The sequence below is a fragment of the Pteropus vampyrus genome, unplaced genomic scaffold, assembly GCF_000151845.1.
Source record: "Pteropus vampyrus isolate Shadow unplaced genomic scaffold, Pvam_2.0 Scaffold1, whole genome shotgun sequence".
Taxonomy (NCBI): domain Eukaryota; kingdom Metazoa; phylum Chordata; class Mammalia; order Chiroptera; family Pteropodidae; genus Pteropus; species Pteropus vampyrus.
This window is the reverse complement of record NW_011888782.1, coordinates 40,930,362-40,943,930: the sequence shown is the minus strand read 5'-3', so window position 1 is coordinate 40,943,930 and position 13,569 is coordinate 40,930,362. Positions and strand designations below refer to the sequence as shown.

Genomic DNA, 13,569 nt, shown 5'->3' with positions numbered 1-13,569 from the left:
GCCCGGGAGTCTGCAGTTGATGGGGAAAGCTCTTTAACCTTTGCAGATACAGGCGAGGGGCAGACAGGTGAATGCAGTGACCCTGATTCTGGAGGCAACATCCTTGAAAGATTCCGGCTGTAGGTATGGTAGGACGCAGGCCCAGAAGACAGACAGAATTACCAGGCCTGGGATTTACTTAGGGTCTCTCAATCTGCAGACATACCACTGCTGGAGGAGGGAGAAGCAATTAGAAGGTGGAGATACACCCCTCCCTCCATGGGTAGATGTCCAAATCCACCCTCCAAGGACTGTGTATGTGCTATTCCAGCACCACCACACTTCTGCTGTGAAATTCATGCCCTTTAAAACTCAATAGAAAAGGTAAGTAGGTTAAAATAAAATTGTAAGTTAAAAAAAAGTGGAATGGCAAAGACAAATTGAAATCCCTCTACATCCAATTCCATTTCTGCCAAAACAACCTGTGAAAGCACCAAGAAGCTCACTAATACTTGGATTCTCTGTGCCTTTGGGCCAATACAGAGATGTTTCAATAAAATTTTTACAGACGATCCAATTGTCTTCTTGTGAAAAGCTAAACTTACTGTCCTGTAAGAACAGGGATGTAGTGATGCCAGCAGCGAGCAGGAATAAATCAGTGACGACACAGTGATGGGGAAGAGGCAGACAACAGCATAGGAAGGGTGATGGGGTGCTGTCTAGGTACAGCACTTCCACCTTTCAGATGGGCAGCCTACGTTCGTTGCCCTAGACCTTGAGTGTGATGATCCTTCCTCCTGGAATGCACCTCCTCTGTCCTTGCCCTAGGCCACCTGCAGCTTGCCCACTCTGCAGTGGATCTCTCTGTCCCGAGGTCCCATCATCAGAACCAGCTATCAGATGGTGGCAGCAAAGGGAGCAGTTGTAGTATCAGGATCATGGGCGCCTGTGGTAATACCACAGAAAGTCCTAGGTGCAGGACCCGCACCAAGGGTCGAGAGCTCGCCCCCTGCCTGCTCTCCCCCTGCCTGCTCTCCTGCTCTCCCCCTGTCTGCTCTCAAGTCCATCTGCACGCTCCCGGCGTTGCTCCACCTGTGTAATGATGGCTTTGGGTTGGGGGAGAGGGAGCCAGTCACTACAAGAAGTGAGGTGGGATTGGACACAGATCCCCGGGAAGGAGGTTGGGGAGGGCGTCCAGTTGGTGCGGTCAGGAAGTCCCGGGCGAATGGGCGGGGGCGCGAGGTGACGTCAGGAGGAGGCATGGTGACGCCCAGCGTGGCTGTAGAAGCCAGGCGCAGGCCCGAAGCCGTATTGAACAGAGAAGTGGCGCTACCGCCGTAGGTATTACTGCTCTTCGCCTCATCCTGCGCCTCGGGCGATGGTGTGCCGCTCGCCCATTCGCCGGGTTCTGGGCCTGTTGCTCGCATCTTGAACTACACCTTCGTGTTGGCGCCCACCTTCATGTCCTTCTGCAGTGCCTTGGGTCCGCGTACTCGCTCCCAACGCCTCTTGGAACTGCGCCAGACGGTCTGGCTGGCCAGGGTGGCCGGGCTTCTCTCCCGGGCAACCCCGTTGGGCCGGAGTCACTGAGGTGCCAGCAACCAGAACGCACCGGATCCTCACTAGCAGGGGAGGGCGCGGCTCAAGCCTCTGGCTCCGCAACCCTGCTCCGCCATGTGGACAGGATCCCCCTGACATCCGCGGGACCATGAGACCTCCAACTCAGTGCCCTATCTCTAACGCCACACTCAGCAGAGGGTAGCCGCGGCCGCCGCTCAGGACTGTCCTTAAACTTGGAGCGCTGCCAGGCCCCAAATCCGAGTTCTTCACCTTGGATTTAACTGTTCCACAGAGGGCAGCTGCTTACTAAGAACGAGAGTGCCCTGGACACCTGCCGCCCACCATACAAGCGCTCAATGGACTCCCTCCTCCCCAGTCTAGGGCAACCGCAGAACAGGCAGGATTTCCTGCTCTATAGAGGGCAGTGGATGACTCCTGCTCCCCGACCTCCAGTTGCTCCCCAACTCACATGCACACCTGGAACCCAGCCCCAAGTGGTCCCACAACATTCCTTAAGTCATCATCTGCCTGTAGCTGGCATGTGAAGTGAGTGGAAGAGGCTGCTACTTGGTCCAGGAAAAGTACCTAATACCAATCCTTATTTGCCCCATCACCAAAGTGTCCACCAAAAATATGAGCTCAGAAGGTGCAGGGAGTTAGAAGAAGGGCCTCAAAATATCCCATCACCTCCTAACAGCCTTGGTCCTAGCCATGTTCCTGGCTCCAAGGTGGTGCCCAAGCCTGAAGACCTTTGGCCCGGGACCAACTTCAGCACCCAATGTCCTGGTGGCATGTCACTTGGGGAGCCTTTTTCTTCTAGTCAGCAACTTCCGATACTCAAGGTACCCAGACAAAAATTCCAAAATGAATCTTTTGGGGCTCAAAGCCTGGAAGAGAAACAACAGGAGGGGGACACTGGCCAGGGTCAGGGAGAGAGAGCAACACTCTCCATATGTGGGTGCTTGAGGCCCCTGGAAGGCTGAAAACACGGTACAAGGACAAGATGGGGGGACAGGTGACCCCAACATGTGGAGAAGAGCTCAGTTAGCGCATTCTCCCAGAGCAGTCAGCAGGGCCCACAGTGGTCAGCACTGAGGACCTGCTTGTCAGAGGGTCAACCTCCAGGAATAGGTCCTGCAGGTTCTCCTGGATAGTGACAGCGAAAGCAAAGACAAAAATGAACTCGGAAGATGAGGCGTTATAAAGAACAAAACAGCAGGACCAACACTGTGTGATTCCACACATGAGATCTCCAGAGGAGTCAAATTCCCAGGACAAAAAGCAGATGGTGGGTGCTGGGGTGGGGTGGGGTGGCTGGAGTTGCTGTTTAATGGGGACAGAGTTGCAGTTTGGGAAGATGAAAATCCTGGAGATGGATGTTAGGGATGGTTACACAACAATGTGAATGCACTTAAAGCCACTAAACTGTGCACTTAATAATGGTTAAGATGGCATCTTTTATGTCATGTATTTTATGACAGTAAAAGAGCAAGCTCCTATAAATCTTGTCAAATGATTACAAAAATGCCCCTCTCCCTGACAAAAAAGAACAAGCAAGGAAAGTCCCTGCAAGGGCTGGTCAAGGTAGATGGAGGTGGCCAGGTCACAGGGAGTTAATACTCTCTGGGAAATGAACTGGTGTGAGATTGACTTCCCCACTCACCCTTTGGAATAGTTTGGGGTTTGTAACCTGTGTCAGGCATCACCTATTCAAAAAAGTAAATTTTTGAAAATAAGAATAAAAAACATCAAATGTTGCCAGCATAGCAATAAGAAAGGTCTGTGGAGATGGATGCTATTGAGTCTTTCCTAAAAGTAATTTGAATGTTTCGAAAACCTATTTTCCATGCCCTTTAATCCAGTCATTACACTTTTGGAATCTAAGAAAACTATCCAAAATGCAGAAAATATCCACATACAAGATGTTCAGGGCAATGGTATGTGCAGTGATGGAAATGGAAACGAAAAGTCAACAATGGTGAATCGCTGGGTCAATACCTCCCCACGTCTTGGGTGAGTATGACAATTAAAATATTCCTGGAAAACTTACGAGGACAAAACAGTTAATATAGTACAAAGCAGAAATGTAGACTAGGATCCCAACAGATATAAAACACATCAAAATAAACTTTCATCAGCAGTAACATTAAAAAAATTTCCTGATAAATTTTGGTATCCCATTGTTTTATTTAGAATTGTGAAATTTTTACATTTACTTCTACTTCTCTTCTGTGAATGATCAATTTATATACTTGGCTATTATTGGGGCAACCTTTTTAATAATTTTGAGTTATATGTAAGGAAATTAACAGGGTCATTAATATATTTTTTTGTCCCGAGTTTGTAATATGCATCTTAACCGTGCAAATTTTTTTTGTATATAGCTTTACTGTTTTTTGAGGTCAACCCTATTTTTTGTGATTTCTCATTTTTATGCCAAAACAGTAATGAGATCACCTGAGGGATCTCAAGCCACAGGACCCAGAGGTGCCCGTTTTCACATGCGAGTGGGACTATCCATAGTTTTTTTCTAGGTCCCTCAGGGATGCAGGCTACCCAGAATTTAAGGGTAATCAGAACTGGCAGTTCCACTTTGAGACATTCAGACCAGAATAGTGGTTTAAGGGGACATTTTATTGTGTCCAAAAAAGTAGAATCCATATCTCTATTCAGGTTGGGTTTTTTTTCCTTGTTCACAGCCAAATAAGGATCTTATTTTCCCTACATTTTCATAAAGGAAACATTACCACAATAAAGTTTTTAAACAAAATCTCAATTATTTCTAAGCAAAAACTAGGCAGTGTTATCTTGCATCTTATATTGATTTTACACCTTTTTAGTTTAAGTACCCCAAAGGGACTGTTTCATTGATTTGGTACTCCCAACACTTAGAACACTGCCTGAATTTAACATGCACTAGGAAGATTAATTCATCACCTTGCATAGAATGGAGGTGGGAGTAAGTGTCAATGTCTGATATTGCTTTCACCTAATATTCATATATGTAAAAGCATGTTTCTCAAGAGGATGTGGCTTGTTCACTGTTGTATCCTTGGAACTTCACATAATGTGGTACATATAAGATGATTTACTTCTTTATTCAACATAAATTATGATTATTACTTTTCATATTTCAGCTGTTGAACACCAGCAGGCTACTTTTACAATAGCAGGAATTTTTAGTTTTTACTATGGCTCCGTCAAATGTTGGAAATTTGTAAGTACATTCTAATCAAGTTGTCCTTTTAAGCTTGTTTTCTGAAGTCAAGAGCAGATTAAAAAACAGCCGATAGCTTTAAGTACTTATAACTCGGCTATCAGCCAATGGGAAGAGGTTGGGATTCCAGTGAAAAGGCAAACCCAATATAAATGTCAACTCATCATGGAAATGGATAATGTAACAAGAAAATTCACTAAGGTTTACTTCCTGCAGACACAAGTGATAGAAAAAAGTATCTTTTAGCAATAGACTCGGACTCAATCTATACAGCACCCTAGTAATCAGCCATATAACCAAACACTTAGGACAGTGAACTTTGTAGCATGCCCTTACACCTCAGCTGAGCAAAGCTAGCATTTAACCACAGATCTTAATTTCCATCTTTTTGCTTAATATCTCTCCAACTAAGAGGCTTACATTAGAAGTATTATTCCAGAGAAATGAACTCTTTAAAAATGCCTAACTCTTAAATTCTCTGTAGTTCAGGTATTACTATGTAGGCCCAACATGCCTGTTTTTAGGGTAAAAAAAAATCACCACGATGTAGTTATATTCAGATCTTTATTTAAAATTTTCTGCCAACTTAGCGTTTTCCACCAACTCGGGGAGCAGAAACCTTCACAGGCTTCACAATCTTTTGCTTAGGCGCTGCCTTTGTGGGAGCCTGGAAAAGAATAACGTGGTATTATTCAATGCAATTTTCTTTTTTAACCAACTACCCCTCTCATGTTCAAATTCTTCATGTATCTTAGATTGCTTTCCTAATTATTTAACTGCATTCTTAATATTATTTTTAAGAAGCCTCCCAAAGTTAAAAGTCTACCTTTATATGAAACATAGTCAAAGATACTGTCATAGACTGGATGAATCAAAGAGATATAACTAAATGCAATGTGGGATGCTGAATTGTAAGCTGTGTAAACTCTAGTTATTGAAAACTTTTCTGTAAATCTAAAATTATTTCAAAATAAACTTTAAGAAACAAAACACTAAGAATCTAGTTATGAACATCATTTCCATTAGAGCCTTGCACTAAATTCTTTAAAGACTTAAAACTTTCATTAACCATAATTTGGATTAAAAATAAGCTTTCCTGCTCCAAGACAATCCAACAATTACCTTAGCAGCAGCCATTGCTGTCTTCTTAGATGCTTGCTTAGCCTTTTTTGCTTCCTTGGCAGCCCTGTGGGGTTAAAATTAAAAATAACTTAAGGCAAAGTACTTTAATCCTTACGGGTACAGCTTATTAACAAGGAACTAGAGTGTTTTGGAAAAGTGGAATTATATTCCTTCCCCATCTCCATTTTTAGGATATATCCAAAAAATTTGTCAATAAATGTCATTAACCACCAAGTCACCTTAATATATATTAGAAATTATACAGTAGCTTTAATTGCATATAGAAATTAACGAATCATTTAGACTATATTATAAACTTCTGTGTTATTAAACCCAAATAATGAAAGCTTCCTTACCTGATAGCTTGTTCTCGTTGAGCCTTCCTAACTTCAGGTTTCTGATTCCTCTTGGCCATTATATCAGCAAGAGACGCACCAGTGATGGCCCTCTGGAATTTGACTGCACGGCGGGTTCTTTTCTTTTGAATTTCCTCCTACAAATAGATGGGAACATGAATTTGGGGAAGAAATGAGCAAGTCTTTAAGGTGGGGGATATGAAGTCTTTTAAGATTAGTATTTGTCCCTGTCCATCTAGGCCGCTGTAACAAAATACTGGACTGAGTATCTTATAAACAAAAAATTATTTCCCACAGTTTGGGAGGCTGGAAGTCAGGGTACCAGCAATGTGAGGTGAAGATCCTCTTCCCACTGTAGCTCTATCATCACATGTCAAAAGGGGACATGGGATCCCTCTCTTGGGCCTTTTTATTTTGGACTGGTTAAATCCTGGCCATTTTTTACTATAAAAAGTTAAAACTCTTAGGAAGTTAACTGGATAGTATTTTAAAAGTGATTTTAGTAAGACCATTTAAAAAATTTACTTTTGGGAAAAAAGTGTCAAACTTCAACTCACCTATTTTGTTTTTACTCAAAGTACTATCACTGGGAGAAATAGTCAAATTAGAAAAAAATCATATGACTGGAGAGCCACCAAGTGTTAGGGATCAAGACAGTACAATTCAAACATTTACTGCAGATTTTATATTAGAAACCTATTCTACAGTGCTTATGAGAAAAAATATCTTGCGGTGCACCTCTAAGTCCAAGGAAAATTAAACAAAGACAAGTGTTTATTAAGGCAGGGATATGCTAAGTATCTTTAAAATTTTGAACAGAATACACAGAGAAAATAGGGCACATTTGTGGCTAACTAAAATGCTCATTTTAAACATGTTACTCAGATGAATTTTCATTGTAGAAAATGCCACTATTTACCTGTTTCATATCTCAAATCCACTTAAAAATATTTTTCATTGTGGCAAAATATACATAAAAGTTGACCATTTTAAAGCATTTTTAAGTTTATAACTATCTCAGTGGCATTAAGTACAAGCACAATTATGTGCAACAACCACCACTATCCACCTCCAGTTCTTTTTCATCGTCTCAAACTCTACACCCATTAAATAGCTCCTTGTTCTTCCCCCACCCCACCCTACCCTGATAACCTCTACTTTTTGTCTTTATGAATTTGCCTACTTTAGGTACCTCATTAAAGTGGGTTCATACAGTATTTGTCCTTTTATGTGTGGATTACTTCACTTAGCATAATGTCTTAAAGATTCATCCATGCTAGCTGGTTGTCAGCTTTTTAAAGCTGAGTAATATTCCATTTATATACCACATTTTGTTATCTACTTGTCCACTTATGGGACATTTGGGTTGTTTCCACCTTTTGGCTACTGGGAATAATAGTGCTATGAATATCAACATACAAGTTATCTGTGTAAGTTCCTGCTTACAATTCTCTTGGGTATGTACTTGGAAATGGTATTGTTGGATTGTACAGTAACTGTTTTACTTTCTGAGATACTGCCAAAACGTTTTTCATAGTGCCTGTACCATCTTACACACAATAGTGCATAATAGTTCCCAATTTCTCCACATCCTCGCCAACACTTGTATTTTCCCTTTTTTTGATAATGGCTATCCTAAGCAGACGTGTCAAATCTATTTTTAAATTAAATTGAAAGAAATTTCTCCTTCCTTTGAACTCCCACAATACCTAGTAATGTCTGTCTTTCATCCAAGAATGGCTTACTAAATATTCACAAATCTAAATATTCCAAACCTCCTAGATACTAATCCTACTGCCAAGGCACTCAAATCTTTTTTCAAAAATTTCCATCAAGTGAAGAGAGCACTTCAAAAACACACCCAATCTTCTTGACAATTAGTATGCTGGAAGACTCCATTAATACCTGTGTTAGAATCCTATGAACATTATAAAACCAAGCTACCATAATAACTAGTTTCCATCCACTGTTAACAACTTAAAACTTCCATTCTGCCCTTTAATCCAAGTATGCTTAATATAATTTATCTGACTTGGGCAAAGGGATGCCTTTAAATTTCAACTTTGTATTTATTGTGAGCCTACTAAGATGTATGAGGAGGCACTGTTTATATCAATCACTTTCACTTCACTGTTAGATATTTCATAGTTTAAGAGCACTTCCATATACTGTCTCATTTAGTTACAATTTTACAGAGCAGCAACTGAGGGTCAGAGTTTATGCAACTTAAGAGATAGTCACGTTATATCAAAGTATATTTCAACTCACCGACTGTCCCTTTTTGTGCTTTCTTCGGTAAAGGACAGTCCAGTTTATCTGTCGAGGGTTCCTCTTGGAAAGGAATGCTGACTCGCATTTTGCATTAAGAAACTGGAAAACCTGTCAAGACAAGTTCAAAGTACAGAAGTTACCTACTCAAACTATACAAAGTAGAAAAGGCTGAGCTTGAAATCCTTAGCAAATTAATATTCTAATTCTATCCTCTCACTCTACGAAATTGGTGCCCACAGAGACCAAATGACTTGTTACAGAACTAGCAGTTAATTGGGTGGCTCCTGGAAGATCTTTGCATTTGGTCCCATCTTTTCTCACGAGCAGGCAAAGCTAAACTCATGTTGGAGGGGAGGGGAGGGCATCAAATTCCGGGCGACATCCAGTTCCTGTCATTCCCCCGATTCCAAGGAGTGTCCCTATCACAGCCAGACACCTCGGAGGCCCATTTCCCTCACACAGGACACTAAAGTTACACAAACTCCTAATTTCCGACCCGACTCACACTACATCAAAGCTCAAGAATGGTTCACTTAAGAGGTTTCCGATCCCTACAACCATTGCACAGTGTCCCCGAAGCAAGTCTTTCAGGGACCAAGAATGATGTGGTAAATGAACCCGCGTAGACCGAATTAGACCGGTCGTTCCAGTTAAAAGCACAAGTCGTGTTTGGCCGACGCGGCCTTTCACCTTCCCGTCGGTCCTGGCGTAGCGCCTCCCGTGTCCGGGGTAGATCTTGTACCCACTGAAACTGCACAGCTCGACCCTGTAATGAAAAGCGAAAGCTCATTAGGGAGGTTGTCTACAGCAAGGAGTGGCCATGCCCGCAACGCCAAGGAGGCGATCTGCCTGAAGATGGAAGCGGATTAGGATCCACGGCGCCTGCTTACTTCATGGCTGTGGCTGCTGGAGAGGAAAGATGGTGATGAGAAGGAGAGGATCATGGGAATAGACCTTATAAGGTCGTGCGGCAATCTCGTCCTCCAATTGCTTCCTATAGCCCCGGCGCTCGGTGATGACGTCACACCCACCGGGTGATTGATTTAGGTTTCAACCGCCGTCGCCTTCCTACGAAGGAATTCTGCAAAAGGCGGCGGAACCTTTGCGGGCGAGAGGGGATGACAGACACACGTACGCAGGCGTCAGGCGGTTGGTTTGGGAGTCATATTCCTGCGGCATATTCCTCCTACGGTCAGGTGTCCTAGAGCCATCATCCTGCCGCAGGAATATGAACTCTCCCTCCTATAGTTTAGTAACCCACAAATGAATACCCCGCAGGTAAAACCTGAAATCACATTTTTGCCCTCCGTGTTGGTCCATTATTTCAATCAACAACATTAAATTTTAATAGTTTCACCATTTACAAAAAAGTAATGACATCTGAACTGTCTCCCAAGCCGTGCAAATCGAGCTGTGCGTAATGGCGCTTTGCGTTAACTAACATTCATTGAGTACTCTCTGTGCCAGGACTTATGCTAAAGCATTTACATCCATTCACTCAGTTTATAAAATCCCTGTTAAGTAAGCGCCATAGTACTGCAAAATGACGACTGCCTTCGGGCAAGAGCTAGGTTGTAGGGCTGCTGTCTATTGGAGCTCAGCCGCTGGTGCAGAGGAGGGCAAAGCCCTTGCCTGGTGGAGGCCTAAAAAACAGGGCTCTGGCCAAGAGAAGGGAGGGTCAACGTCTCAATCTCTTGAGCCTTTCTGTAATGCTAGATACTCCGGCATGTGATGGATGGGGAGTGGCCAAAGACATTCCTAGGAAACAGATATGTAATGACTGATTTATTTATCTATATAAGCAGCTTACCCTAAAAACTTTATGTAAGTAGGTAGTTGAAGAGATTTGGAAAATCCAATAAGGTGGCTGATTGATGTTAGGAAAGCTGTACAGTTATGCTGAAATCAGTCTCAAGGATGAGTTAACGGAGATCTGGGTGGAATTGAAAAGCAAAGCAAAGAGGAGGAATTTGACAGCCTGGCCAACTCTGACCAGCTGTTGAGAATACCTGGTATACTTTGGAAAGATAATGTCTACGTACACTGTAGGCAGATGAATGCTTTGGGCTTCCATGGCTTGATGAATTCAATCAACTGACATTCATCCAACTCTCTGTTTTAAATTACTGCTGATTAAACAAATGGTTAATTGCAAAAAAAAAAAAAAAAAAATTTTTTTTTGGAATAGTTCTGGCTTCTACAAGATCCAAGTCATGGCTAGTTCTAAGTAGAGAGGGTGGAGCCAAGATTCACTTGCAGGAATTTGGTCCTCTTTGCTCCACAGAACCCCTGAATTTATAGCCCCTTCCCAGGTATTTTAGAAATATTTTCTTTTATTGGTCTTCAAAACTACATTTGGCCTATCTAGCTCTCCAGAGATAAAGCAGGAAAGTAAGTCTTAAGGATTTTAGTCCTTTTACTCTTTCTTGGAGGGCATTCTTGAGCTGGTATTTGATGATTTTTTTGTAACACATTGTGTGTATCACATATGAAATTGTGTTCAAACATTCTCAGAATAAGAAAACATTATACAGAAACTCCTAAAAGCATCTTATGAAGTGTCACAAAGCACAAGTTTCCAACACTACCCATAAATTTTTACGACATTATCCTTACAGTTTCTTTTATAGGCAAAAGGCTCAGCTTTACTCCAATCTCTTTTATTTATGGAGCAATTCTGATCCAAAGTTGGTGCTCTTCTCAGGTCTGTATATAGCTCCTGAAAATAGCGTTCTTCTCTTCATTGCCTATTCACCTTTTCTACATACTTCACCTGTTGTATTTATTTCCCGTGGTTGTTGTAACAAATTACCACAAACTTGGTAGCTTAAAACATTGGAAATGTATTCTCTTTCAATTGTGGAGGACAAAAGTCTGAAATCAGTATCGCTGGATTAGAATCAAGGTGTCTGTGCTCCTTCCAGAGGCTCTGAGGCAGCACATGTTTCTTGCTCTTCAAGTTTCTACCCAGATAAACCCTCTTGAATTCCTAACCCACAGAAACTGTGAGATCATAGATGCTTATTGTTTTAAACTATGACTTGGGAATAATTTGTTAACATAACAATAGAAAATAAAGGAGGTAAGGATGTTGTGAAGATGGGACTTAGTGAATAGTGGTATTTGTCAAAAGAAGACAGATAAGAAGAAAGAGCATGTTTGTGGGGTAAAGTCAGTTTTGGAAAGATTAATTTTAAGATGCCCATGAGACATTAAGGTAGAACTGTGTGGTGGGAAGTTAAACAAGTTCAGAGGAGTGTTTGGAATAGAATATGTTTTAGGAGTAACGTACCTATAATAGTAAATAGTAAACTATGTGGGATAACATCACCTAGTGTCATAGGTTGGCTTCTCTGGAAGCATTTACTGAGACTGGATTTAGGGTGCAAGATATTTATTAGGAATCAAGTCCTATGAAAGAAGGGGGAGAAAGAAGTATTAGGCAGAAAGTTAAATACATTGCTGGCTCAATTAAACCTCAGTCAGCCTTGCCAGGAGCTCTAGAATGATTATTGCCTGTCAGAGTATATCATTTTGGGTCAAATGATCAACCTCATTATACCTCTACTTTGCTTAGTCACCAGATAAAGGTTGCCCCAGAGAGTCATGACTTAAGTGAGGTGGTTCTCCGCAGCTGAACCAGATCCTACTGACAGCTGGAGGATGCAGCTGACCACGATGCCTATTATTGGGCAGCAATCTCTTGGTTTGGATAGTGTATCTCTGTGTTTATCACCTCTAGAAACCAAGTAAATGCTTCTGAGAATTTTCTTCTAATAACATTCTCTTCTGGGTATAAGAGTGATCTTGCTTTTTTTTAAGAATATACCACTATAGTTCCCAGCAGGCTGGTCAATCCCAAGACACTCAGGCATTGACTTTAGGGAGGGCTTTGAAAGCAATGCCTAGTAACTAAGTTAGAAAATTTTTAGGTTTAAAAATTATACAACATTAAAAGTTATGAAGCTTTCTTTAAAGTTTTAAAGCATTATTAAAAATTATGAAAGTTATTCTTAAAAATTAGAAAGCATTCTTTAAAAAAGTCTAGGGGGGCTGAGTGAAAAAGGTGAAGGGATTAAGAAATACAAATTGGTAGTTACAAAGTACTCATGGGGATATAAAGTATGGCACAGGGAATATAGTCAATAATATTGTAATAATTATGTATGGTGTCAGGTGGGTATTAGACTTATGGGAGGATCATCTCATAAGTTATATAAACGTCTAACCACTATGCTGGACACCTAAACTAATATATTGAATGTCAACTGTAATTGAAAAATTAAATAATTTAAAAAAGAAAATACATAACAAACATCTAAGCAAGTCTTCTTATTTAACTATCGATTGACATGAAATATAGGGGACAAATGGGCAAGTAAAATGACTCCACAGTGATGCAGTCAGCATCTACAGGGTGACTTAATTTCTTCAACAGCATTGTAAGGAGAGAGTGAGAGAGAAGAACCTTTGGACAAGGAAAGCTGCATAAATAATTTCCAGGGCCCAGTATAAAATGAGAGTGGGCTCCTTTTTACAAAGAGCAGGAAAAGATGCTGTTAAAGGTACTAACATGTTAAGGTATTTCTTTTGCAATCTGTCTCTTGACCTTTCATGGTATTTTTTCATTAGCTATTTGACGTCATGCTCCCTCAGGTGAAGACATTTACTGGGCCCCTGCAGGCCCTCCCTCACAGGTGCCCAGGGATCTGCTCTGTGACTTGTCGTGTGTACTGGAACACACAAGGCACACCAGCTCTAGGGGTCCCAACCTGCAAGGAACTGGACCAACATTCTGTGTAGTAGAGGCCAGGAAGTAGAGACAGTCATATCCTTCCACTGTTTTCCTGGTTCAACCCACAGCAAACAGGCAATACCCTGGGATGTGTTATGTACCTGGGTCCCGGATGTGGTGGACAACCAGCCACTTGTGGAATGCACAGTGAGGCTGCTAGCTTGGGAGAGGGGGAGGGATAGGTAGAAGCTAGCATCAGCGGACTGTAGAAACAGCGACTCTCTAGAAGCCTCCCCTAGGAAGTGGGCCAACTTGTGAGCTGAGGCTCC

General features: G+C 41.8%; 1 protein-coding gene across 1 annotated transcript; it reads right to left on the bottom strand.

Moving 5' to 3' along the window:
* Nucleotides 1–5,303: 5,303 nt before the first annotated feature.
* On the bottom strand, nucleotides 5,304–9,568 carry RPL24 (ribosomal protein L24). The gene is made up of 6 exons (XM_011386828.2): nucleotides 9,396–9,568; nucleotides 9,196–9,271; nucleotides 8,503–8,613; nucleotides 6,235–6,371; nucleotides 5,879–5,942; nucleotides 5,304–5,423 (listed from the first exon to the last, which is right to left on the bottom strand). Exons 1-6 carry the CDS (start codon nucleotides 9,398–9,400, stop codon nucleotides 5,343–5,345), a joined length of 474 nt encoding a protein of 157 aa, XP_011385130.1. The 5' UTR covers nucleotides 9,401–9,568; the 3' UTR covers nucleotides 5,304–5,342.
* Nucleotides 9,569–13,569: the final 4,001 nt, after the last annotated feature.

Bases quoted from the DNA above. Each gene is read 5' to 3' on its own strand.
- RPL24 (XM_011386828.2), bottom strand. The intron at 8,614-9,195 runs GTGAAAGGCCGC...TTGTCTTGACAG, and splicing joins ACGCCAGGACCGACGGGAAG to GTTTTCCAGTTTCTTAATGC. The intron at 5,943-6,234 runs GTAAGGAAGCTT...TTAACCCCACAG, and splicing joins CAACGAGAACAAGCTATCAG to GGCTGCCAAGGAAGCAAAAA.